This window comes from Squalius cephalus, assembly GCF_949319135.1.
Source record: "Squalius cephalus genome assembly, chromosome: 12".
Taxonomy (NCBI): Eukaryota; Metazoa; Chordata; class Actinopteri; order Cypriniformes; family Leuciscidae; genus Squalius; species Squalius cephalus.
Genome location: NC_137133.1, coordinates 27,198,411 through 27,210,049, shown reverse-complemented (window position 1 = coordinate 27,210,049; position 11,639 = coordinate 27,198,411). Strand labels below are relative to the sequence as shown.

General features: G+C 37.5%; 1 protein-coding gene across 11 annotated transcripts in view; it reads right to left on the bottom strand.

Annotated features, from left to right (window-relative positions):
• Positions 1–1,085: 1,085 nt before the first annotated feature.
• cdc42bpab (CDC42 binding protein kinase alpha (DMPK-like) b) overlaps positions 1,086–11,639 on the bottom strand; it is a 60,004-nt gene continuing 49,450 nt past the window's right edge. For 4 of the 11 annotated variants that reach the window (XM_079889493.1, XM_079889495.1, XM_079889496.1 and 1 more), the window contains 11 exons: positions 11,398–11,617; positions 11,233–11,295; positions 10,293–10,585; positions 9,868–10,162; positions 9,673–9,770; positions 8,641–8,725; positions 8,363–8,486; positions 7,731–7,848; positions 6,293–6,410; positions 6,047–6,204; positions 1,086–1,864 (listed from right to left, as the gene is read on the bottom strand). In XM_079889493.1, the coding sequence (XP_079745619.1) occupies positions 1,733–1,864; positions 6,047–6,204; positions 6,293–6,410; positions 7,731–7,848; positions 8,363–8,486; positions 8,641–8,725; positions 9,673–9,770; positions 9,868–10,162; positions 10,293–10,585; positions 11,233–11,295; positions 11,398–11,617 (1,704 nt within the window). In that variant the 3' untranslated portion in view covers positions 1,086–1,732. Of the gene's footprint in view, positions 1,865–3,937; positions 4,022–4,838; positions 4,914–6,046; positions 6,205–6,292; positions 6,411–7,730; positions 7,849–8,362; positions 8,487–8,640; positions 8,726–9,672; positions 9,771–9,867; positions 10,163–10,292; positions 10,586–11,232; positions 11,296–11,397; positions 11,618–11,639 lie in introns of those variants that run through there. The other 7 variants (XM_079889486.1, XM_079889491.1, XM_079889490.1 and 4 more) reach the window with 4 other exon arrangements.

The following is an 11,639-nucleotide window of genomic DNA, read 5'->3' as shown; positions in this document are numbered from 1 at the left end:
AAAAAAAGAAACCACTGAGATGAGAATGAGCTCGTATAAATGTGTAAGAGGTTACGGAAATGCAGGTTTCCATCCTTACTACTGAAATGATACTGCAAAACCAATTTATTGTAAACCTTTTAACAAATTATCCAATTCAGTGAGTTTCCCCATTTGTGGAATGAACAGACGTGAACCTGGTGCAGAAATCAAGACGTGAGGACCTAACAGAAGCCTGCATGAGGCACGAAATTAAATCAACTACAAACAGAATAAGGAACAAAGTGAAGCCTGTGTTGCTCATTAGTCATGCGATTTCTGAGTTTTAAACTATTCTTTTTTTCTTTCTTTTTTTGGATGGAATAAATGTCCTTGGAACTGCAACAGCAGCAATTTGAAAACTACATAATGACAAATACATACTGGTTTTGTGGGAGCAGATTATTGTAATATAGTTTAATGGTGAAGTCTAACCTTACATTTAATAGCAGCGGTGAATGTTTTAACACTTAACGGGATATAATTACTGTTATCCATGAAAAGATTTTCTGAAAACAAGTTTTTCCAGGGTAGAAAGTTCCAAACTACATGTGTGAAGCAAAGTGTGTTGACTATTTCCCATACTGCAACCATGAAACCATCCAGAAACGAAACGAAGTGGCTTTTGTCTGTCTGCAAATCTCAAATTACATGTTGGACAAGTTCAACAATTTGGACCTAATAGTTCCAGATTGCAGAAATATGATATTTGTACAGTTTCGGTCGTTGCACGTATTGCCATCTGATAAAGCAGAAGTGAAGCCGGCGGACATTATGCAGTTTTTTGTTTAGTTTTTTTTAAAGCACACTTGTAGTAAAACAGCTTGGCTTGTGTCTCACAAAAATCTTCAACGAAATAAAAATACACAAGGCAGTATTGTCTCACAAAACAAAATAATAAAAATCTAAAAGAACCGACGCAACTGAAGTTTTTTTTAAATGGTCTTGGCGCGAGTATATTAAAATAATTCTTTTTCCACATAGTTTATCTCTTCAATATTTCCTTATTATATATTATACTATACTTTTAACCTATGTACATTACTGTGATGTGTTTTCACAGGTCATGTTGTTTCACGGAAGGTTCGGATTACGTGGAGACTGGCGATAATGACGGTGACGGATCCCAAGATGTCATCATGTCAGAAAGCCTCTATAAATTCCTACAAATATAGGACAGGAAGCAATAGATGAGGTCGCCTGATATTCCGTTAGCTGAAGTAACAAACGAATCACTACACACATCACTTTTAAAAGCAAATAAAAAATATACATCATTGCAATTTTTTCCTGGTAAATTAGTGGGATTCTATAATGGAATCATCATTCCCGTACGGTCCACAGCTGAGGAGCAGAGTGAGGGACGTGACAGTATTTTCCACCTTGAAATGGCTAAATGATAAATAAATAAAAGTTCACCCCTAACCCGGTCTATGTACAAACGCCAGTAACAATTAAATCCAGAACTAGTAGCCTCCACTTTTTCCTCCAATCAGCTTCGCGGGGTCGTCGCTCAAACATCCACGCATCCACGCGCACATACAAACGCTCACATGTTGGTGTGGTTTTTCCTTTGTATGTTCCCCAGTGGTGATCCTTTATGCAAATTAGGTGTAGGGGCCTGTAGTGCCTGGGTGCGACTGTATGGGAGGGGGGCGGAGCACTGTTACAGGCAGACTCAGAGTTTGTTGTGATTGGTTCACCGTTGAGTCCATCATGTGTCCCACCCTGTGCGGTCTGTGCTCTCCAGTGAGAGGGACTTTGTCTTGTGTGGGGAGGCGGGGCTTGGCGGGCTGCTGAAGTTAGAGCTGTTGGAGGCAGTGGAGTGCCGGGGCGAATCAGAGTCCTGAAAAACAAAAACAAACAAAAATATTGTAAAAACAGTGACACTACCTACAGAATATATTGATCAAGAGAGTCTCCACTATAATAATCTTACGGTGCCCCGGTTTCACAGACAAGGCTTAAGCTAGTCCCAGACTAAAATGCATGTTTGAGCTGTTTTCAGTGAAAGCAACTTGCACTGACATATCTTAAAATATGCCATTGTTTTGTATGGAAGCTTGTTTCCGCCACATAATAAAAAATAAAAAAGGTAATTGCGACACAATTGCGTGATATAGTCACAATCGCGTTACAAAGTCAGAATTGTGAGACATAAACTCGCAATTCTGAGGAAAAAAGTATTTTTTCCTTAGAATTGGACTTTATAATTGTGAGTTTATATCTCACAATTCTGAGAAAAGATGTCAGAATTGCGAGATATAAATGAATGTAATAAGTTATAGGCTAAGTTAATGTCACAGGGAACGAGTACTATCCTTTGCGATATAAGTCTCATTTCCGGTTTTTCTTTACATTCATTCTTTTACTTATTTAGAGGTTTATTTTTTTACACGGACATGTGCATGAATATAGATGCAAGTGGGTTGTTGCAAGTATGTAAGCACATGGTAGGAGTGTGTGAATATGCGTGGCAATAGATATATGAATGTATATATGTGTGTGTATACGTATATATGGATGTGCAAGTATAAGTATTGCACATATGTATAATTATATATGTACATATAGTTTATCTTTATGTATGTGTGTGTATATATATAGGTATATGACATGTATATGCATGTATAATTTGTATGCATATCAAGTTAATTTTATTTATTTTTCTCTTTCCTCACGTTTATGTATTCATACGTTTACAAGACTTTATTTACGTATTCAGTACAACATGTATGACTTGTACTTACAACATTCAGGAATGAGGGCAATGTGAAGTCTTGTTTCAACATATCGTATTGCTGTTATTGGTTCCCTGTTTATGTAAAGCTTACTAAAGAATAAAAAAAGAAATAAAAAAAAAGAATTGCGAGATTTAAACTCAGAAAAAAGTCAGAACTGAGAGTTTATTTCTCGCAATTGTGAGTTTATATCTCGCAATTCTGACTTTACAACGCGCAATAGTGAGTTTATGTCGCAATTCTGACTTTATAACACTCAATTGCGACTTTATATCACGCAATTCTGACTTTATATCTTGCAATTCTGAGAAAAAAAGTCAGAATTGCGAGATGTAAATTGTGATATAAAAAGTCGCAATTATCTTTTAAAATGTTTTATTCTGCGGTGGAAACAAGCTTCCATAGTTTTGTGTCAAGATGCACACCAGTAATGTTTTTTTTCTAAGACAAGTTTATAAAAGATACTTACATTCCCTGAGGCCTAATCCTGGCTTAATCTTAGCTCTGTCTGTGAAACCAGGCCTAAGTCTAAAGTTTTACTTCAAAAACACAAGAAAAAGATGAAGACAATGGATATATGAAGCTTTTAACTACACTACCCTTCAAAATGTATTGGGTCAGTAAAGCTGCATTTATTTGATCAAAAAATAAAGTAAAAACTGTAATATTGTGAAATATTATTGCAACTTAAAATAAAGGTTTTCTCTTTTACTATATAATAATAATAATATTATATTATATATATAAAATAAACTTTTTTTATTATTTCATGTAAATTTTGAAAATGGTTATGCTGCTTAATATTTTTGTGGAAACCATGATGGGGTTTTTTCAGGATTTTTTTTTATGTATTGAAAGTTCAAAAGCATTTATTTGAAATATAATTTTTTTTAAACAATGTGACGGTCAATTTTGATCAATTTAATGCGCCCTTTCTGAATAAAAGTGTTAATTTCTTTAAAAAACAACAACATAATTCTTACTGACCCCAAGCTTTTGAGCGGTAGTGTACACATGCAATGAACACATGAAATCCTGTAAAGGTGCAAATAAACCCAGTCAAGTGGAATCTGACTTTCAGCAGTTTTTAAAAGAGGATGGCTCTGTAAACATGGCATGCTTGGTTCACCATTTAACATGCCGCCATCAAGAGAATATTAATCAGTCTTAAAAGGATAATTCACCAAAAAACATTAGACCCCACTAACTTTCATTGTATGGACATAAACAGTTGAAACATTCTTCAAAACATCTGTTGTGTTCTGCAGAAGAAAGATAGTCAAACAGGTTTGGAACGAAATGAAGGTGAGTAAATGATGACAGAATTTTTGGGTGAACTATCCCTTTAACTTACCCAAAATATAGAAGTAGCACAAATGTGTGTGCTAAACTACATGATTTTTGCTTTAAGTGAAAGTTTACATTATATACTATTGCATTTGCCTCCCTGATTGGCCACTGCCATGTCTAAAAAGCATAAAAGTGTGGGTGATCCTTCAATCCATCTGCGTTTTTGAGAACAAGGCACTATAAAGTAACTCAAGTGCTCATCTTCAAAAACACTCATGGGCCAGGGGTTCGCAGTTGTCAACTCTGTGAATACGCTTTGCAGCAAAGATTTGGAGAAAATAGTGCAACGAATCTAGAATTGAAACACACTCTTCACAAGTACGTTAATGCCAACACTGCAAGCTAAAAAAAAAAGTTCACAACAAAATGCACACGTTGCATTCAAAGCTTTGCCACAAGGGGCGCTATAGAACATTAGCGTAGTCTTCTTCTACTGTTAATGTTTATCCCTAGCTACCGGAAAAATGACACATTTGGTTTAATGACTTTTTTTCTCCCATTTTCACAGGGGCTGGCCAGCAGGAGCAGTATGAAGGTGAAACATGCATATGGAAGCTTGCCATTCCCAACTGAAGCTCTCTGCTTCACTTGTTGGCAGTGGACGATAAGGCTGTGGGCTTCAAAAATGGACAGTGGGTAAAGCACTCTGCAGGGCTGCCCGAGTGTGCAGATGACAGCAGGCGTGTATGTGCGTGTGTGTGTGTTTCACTGCAAACGTGTGGCGTTTACCTTCATCTTACTAAGCAGGGTCCTTAAAGCCCTTTTCAGATCAGGGGTCTTCTCCGAGGGCGATACCGCCTGCCACTGAGAAGGAAAGGGCAGACTGAGTGCCAGAACGGCTTCCACACTTGCTGAAGGAGAATGGGGCGGCCAGGGAGCGCAAAGCGCAGAGATATGGGGAGATGACGGGTGAGATAAGGGCGCGGGTGGGTGGTTTGCTAAGGAGATTGTTGGATGTAGTGGAATGGGGCGGCAGGCATAAAGTGGAGTAAGCACTGACAAAGCTAGGTGGAGGGGAACACAGCGCATTTAACTGCTTTGGGGCAAAAACATTAGAAGTGTTCCACCATTACAGGCCTCATGGGAAGGGATAGGGCCAGCAGTTTTTATAAGTAAGGAGGTGTGCAGAAAAATCAAATGGGTTTTAGAACGACATGAGGGAGAATAAATTATCTTTTTTGAGTAGGAACAACAAGTCACTGACAGTCATTTCTGACTTTGTGTTTTCAAATATAAAAGTGGTGTATGAGAGAAAAGAGAGCCTAAAAAAGAACAAAAACTAACGTTTTTTCAAGGCCATGTTGCCTGAAAACTGTTGCCTGAAAAGATGTGACTTCACATGCTTAAAATCGGAAATGATATGACTTCTATTTGCACATTCTAAAATGTATTGAAGATTTTAAATGAAATGTACAGTCTTATTTATCGAAAACCATAAACATTATCCACGCTATTGTACACATGCTTTCTGTCAATTCGCAATTGTCAAGCTTGCTGACAATTCTGTAATTTAGGTCAAATAAATGCTATTTTTAATGCATTAAATGGTCAATATACATAAAGATTGTGAAGGCAGGAGAAAGCAATGGAGATGTTAATGGAAAAACTAATCAAATTAATAAAACTGTCACTGCAGTGATCATTTTCTCCTCCACCATGGTTAAAGTTTATGGCCCATCCAACTTATCTCCAATTATCTCCAAGTTTCCCAGTCGTAAATAAGACTTGTCAATCACGCCCAATTTCCGATGAGGAAACTCGTATTTACAATAATTCCTATAGCATGTGAAGTCAGCATAAGGCTCAAGTTGAATCGTCACGGATGCTATAGCTTGCTGGTCATGTGCTGTGACGTCCCTGCATAGTGCAAATCTGCCATTAATGTGATGAGGTAATGAAGATACCACTGTCCTGATTCCTCCTACATCATGACTCACCTCTCTATCAAACTGAGAGAGTGGCGCTTCGCCCACATCCATCCCCCCTCCTGACGACAGCGAGCTCTCTGAAGGTGATGTCATGGTCTGGCGTTTCGAGCTGTAGCTGCTGCTCGACAGCTCCCTCCTCAGAGCGCTGCCGTTCTGAGAGGACGTCCCTGATAAAGAGGACAAGAAAGAAGTGGGTTGGGAATGAAACGCATGGAAATCTGATACGTATAACAGCAGCCACGCGTGTGTACTTACGCATTCCTAGACCACTGCTTGCGCTCATGGAACGACCAGGTTCGGCTCGGTTTTTGGTGATTGATGGGATGCTGACGGATCCACTGAACCCAGCACGATTGTCCTGAGCACGCACATTCTACAGGTTACACAGAGAAACACCACACACACACACACACACAGAACAGTGACACAAGCATGGAATGAGTGAGACAAACATGACTTGATGAAAACAAACTATGGATTTCAATATAATGATCTTTATGATATGTTGCTATCAACACATATATCGATACAGGATGCATAAATGACCCATGACACATCAATAAATGTAGAGAGAAGACAGTGTCACATGATCCTTCAGTAATTGTTTGAATATGCTGATTTGGTTCTCAAGAAACATTTCTTTTTTTTGCAGAAACATTTTTGGATACTTTTTTTCAGGATTCTTTGATGAATAGAAAGTTTAAAAGAACAGCATTTAATCGGAATAGAAATCTTTATAAATGTCTTTACTGTTACTTTTGATCAATGTAATGCATCCTTGCTGAATAGAAGTATTCATTTAACAAAAAAATGACAGTGACTTGATAAATGACCAGAATGCAAAGCAAAATGACCAAAATACAAAGCAAAATGAGGTTGTAAAAGCATATTCTGACTTCAATACAAGCCAAGCTCAATAAACAGCATTTGTGATAATGTTGATTACCACAAAAAACACTGTTGAGACATGTACATTATTAGTTACTAGTGGTGTAACAATATATCGCAATACAGAAATGCATCAAAATGTATCGTGGATAATGACAATATGTATTGTGTATAGTTCACCCAAAATTACTGTGCATGAAAAAATTCAAGTTTTCAGAGTTTCAGTGTCAGCACTACATTAAACTGCTATATATAATGTTGAATATAATGTATAATAATGCAATAGGAGATATTTGTGGATCCTGATAATGCCAAATGTCTTATGTTACCAGTAAAAGGTGGCCTACATTATTTTAAATATCTTATATTTTAATCAACAGTACTTTTTTTGTTAACCTTTTACCATAAGTCTTGAATATCGAAATAATATCGTATCATGAGTTCGGTATCGTGATATGTATCGAATCGTGACATGAGGGTATCGTTACACCCCTATTAGTTACACATTAAATGTAAATTGGCATATAAAAGGTTAGTGAGCAATTTTTCGTGTTAAATCGTGTTAAAATGCATAATGTTTACAACTCTATTGAGTTGAGTTGAGTATTTCAACTCTAACAAATTGCCCCCTTTCACTTCCATTGCAAGTGCCTGACTTACAATTGAAGCAATGGTTATCTTTCATTTTATATAGAACAGGAGTGAAATAAATGGTTGTAGTAATCAACATTATGCCACAAATGCTGTCGACTGAGCTTAACGTGTACTAAACCCAGAATATTCTTTTAAAAGATGAGCTTCTCACCATTGGCAGATCTCGGAGGATCTGCATTCCATCTCCAGGCCCCATATGAGCCACGTGGTTAAAATTAGTAGGATTTGAGATCAGCTTGCTCCTCCTCTCAGGATCTTTCAACATTTCTCTGCAAACACACCAGTTCATATAATAGCCTTACAATGACTATAATGACATTTTGAAACTAAGAAATGAGTTGAATGTTGAAACCAGACCTAAAAAAGTAAGCAACAAATGTCATATGAACTTCGTCTCTAACGGTTTAATTAAAAGTGCCTTTTCAGCACAGTAGTACACAAAAATGTGTGTGTGTGTGTGTGTGGTCCAGGTAAACCCTACATTATGAGCACAAAATGTTCCCACAAAGATGGCAATATCCGAAATCCTTGTCCGTGTGGGGATTTTTTTGGGTCCCCATAAGAAAACAGCTTATAAATCAGACTAAATTATAGAATTATAGGTTAGGGTATAGAATATAGAGCTTGTACTGTATAAAAATCATTAAGTCTATGGAAAGTCCCCACAAAGATAGTGAACCAGACGTGTGTGTGTGTGTGTGTGTGTGTGTGTGTGTGTGTGTGTGTGTGTGTGTGTGTGTGTGTGTGTGTGTGTGTGTGTGTGTGTGTGTGTGTGTCAATCACCTCCTCTGCAGCAGTCTCTCCTCCTCAGGAATACGAAATGAGAATCTTCTCTTGTTGCTCATGTTGCGTACCATCTGCTTCCTGCTGTTATCACACACCTCAGGCACCACCAGTTCGTCCCCCTCTAAACACACACAAATAATGCATTATCAGACATTATTCAAATCTGAATGATTCATTATTTCAAACGGCACTACTAAACCAAAGGCAGAAACTTCAACACCCAACGATTGTCACGATTTATACATTTGACTGAATTATGGAATGACTGCTGTTACCTGCAGTCTTGTTTCTGAAGTAGATGAGTCTGACCGTTTCTAAGCCCAGGAGATTCAAAGAGCCATCCATGTTCAACGGCCGGACCTGCACAGAGCCAGTGAGATCCTGGGATTATTTAATCATTCAGAAGATGACTCATTTATGGTTTCAGTAAAAAAAATTTTTTAAATCAAGCATTTTTGTCTTTATTGCATTTATATATTTATAATTTTTTTGTGTGTTAACAAATGTATTAACAAATTGACAAACACAACTGAGCACAATGCTAATGGTAATGTCTCAAACTGCAATATTGTCAACTCTGTTGCTTTTCTGAAGGTATTAATATGAATTTTTTTTAAACATGCATGTATTCATTTAGAGATGGCAGAATACAATTTATTAACACTGGTTATCTGAGAGAATGTTTAAAATTGCACATACTTGAAATATTTATGAAATATAAATCTACTTAGCATATTTATTTTTAATAATATTTACAAATATATATATATATATATATATATATATATATATATTTGCAAGCTTATGCAATGTGCAGAGCTGGTAATTTAAAAAATATATTTTTAAATAAATCTCCAATGCTCAGCAAGGCTGCATTTATTTGATTAAAAATACAGTAAAAACAATAATATTCAAAGATTATAATTATAATATATATTATATTTTAAAATGTAATGTGCTGCTTAATATTTTTGTGGAAACCGTGATATATCTATATTTTTTTCAGGATTCTTTGATGAATAGAGAGTTCAACAGAACAGCATTTATTTGAAATCAAAAAAAAATTTTTAACAATGTAAAAGTCTTTACAGTCACTTTTAATAAATTTAATGTGTTCTGGCTAAATAAAAGTTTTTATCAAAAATGTTTCATTCAATTTATCATTTTGAATGGTATTGTATATATATTGTTTCCTGTGTCAAATGCACCCAGCTGCAACCATTCAGGTGTGCAACAGTTTCTTATAATTTCTTACATTTCTTATAATTTAATATTTAAAACTTTTCTGAAATTGAAAAAAAGCAAACCTTTTTGAGAGGAATGGTCTGAATCCATTCCGTAGTGTTCACATCAAACACATCCACTGCATTTTCACTGTAGACTGACAGGTAGGGGGCGTTGTAGCCTGAGAGATATAAAACAGCCACAAGGTCAATCCAAACAAACCTTTTCATTGCCACACGTTTAAGCAGAAGATTAACGTCTCTCCACTCAGTACTCACAGCAGGCGGTGGGCGTCGCGGGCCACATCAGCTCCTGCTGGCGCGAGCGTCTGCCATGTGTGTCCACGTACACTGCAATTTTGCTGAAGCAGAGCAGCATTTCTTTATTGGAGATTTCCACTGCGCAAAGGGCATCCAGGTTTTCAGCCTTAATAAACGCCAATGTGGGGTCATCTGGATGGAGTAAGCTGGCCGGAGGGGCTTCTCCATGCAAACTGTACCGCATGAAGCCCGCTTGGTAGCCTACACATAATTGCTGGCTGAACAGCGCCATCCACTGGATAGTTCCTGGAGCCTGAGATTTAGAAAGGGCTGTTGATGTTGCTGTGTGTGCTAGCAAAGACAATCTTTGCGATCTAATGAGTATGAACACTAATAACATCTGAATATACTTGATCAGAAAAAAGAGGTTTTGAATACTGTACTTGTAAGTCCCCGAGATGGCAGTGGCGGGATTTGCTCTTGTTAATTTCGAAGCAGGTGATCTGCCGTTTAATGGCGAGGCAGAAGCAGACACCATTGCGCACCACACCGGACACCAGCGCCTGGCAGTTTTTAGTATCTGCCACCTTAATCTTGTCAATCTCCTTCCCGTCGAGCCCCGCCATGGGGACCAGACACACTTGTCGGTTCCTGCCCGAGATGACGGCCAGGAGGTGCTCTGTGGGCATCAGTTCTATGTGATGCACTTTCTTAATATCACCCACGCGAACGATTTCTAGCAGAAAGAACAAAAATGTTCAGTGGATGTTTGTCTTGCATCAGTTATTTCAGTTTAAATGTGCATGCGGTTCAACAACGATAGTAGACTACTGTTAAAAATGCATAACAAAGTGTCACAAAGCCAAGAAAGAACTTTTAAATCTAACAAATCATTCATTTTGATAGTTTACAACCATTAATAGATTTGTAATGTATGACTGCTCTAACAAATAGAGCAAAATAGGGGGAAAAAACATTATTTTGCTGCTTTTATCCAATGAAAGGTTTACTCAGTCTGTCAAAATGACAGATAATGGTTATTTTTGGTCCAGCCTCTGAGATCAAAATTTTCAGTCGTGCTCCATTTTAATCTGTTGTTTTCATTTTCCAAAAACTTAAATAAACGTCTAGCATTCCAATGCAATAGACCCATTTTTCCTGTCAAAATGATGGAGAGCATGTCAATGTTTTTAACATTTGGAAATTACAGTAATTTCTGAGTAAACTTATTACCCTGAAGCAACCTGGTAGCTCATTTAACAGCATTTCTTGGGTTTGAATCAACAATCTTTCAGTTACCAGTCCAGATTTTTGACCACTAAACCACACAACCAAGTTTAATAGACAATGAAGAAGTAAAAGGATTAAAGATTGAAGTTTTACCATCTTTGGTGACGTGGATGACGAACAGGCCCTCCTCATTCCCCAAAGCAACCCGCTCATGATCTAGACACAATCAAACATTTTTGATTAAACACTAGATAAGAGAATCACTATTTGGTCTTTAACATTGTGTTGATCTGACAAGAGTTTTGTGAGTCTCTGTACCTATAATAGCAGCAGTTTGGGTGGTTTTGATGAGAGGAAGCGTGCTGTCGTAGGCTTCTTTAGGCACGTAGACGAAACGCTCCTTCAGCTTGTTTTTCCTCAGGATGCGTTGCAGCTCGTTCAGAGCGCACACCCACTTCGTCCTCTCTTGCTCGTTGTCGGCCAGGATCAGGATGCATGTCTTCTGACTCGGGGAGGCGGAAAGCTGAGATGCTGTTACCTGTGGAATGAATGGATAGGAC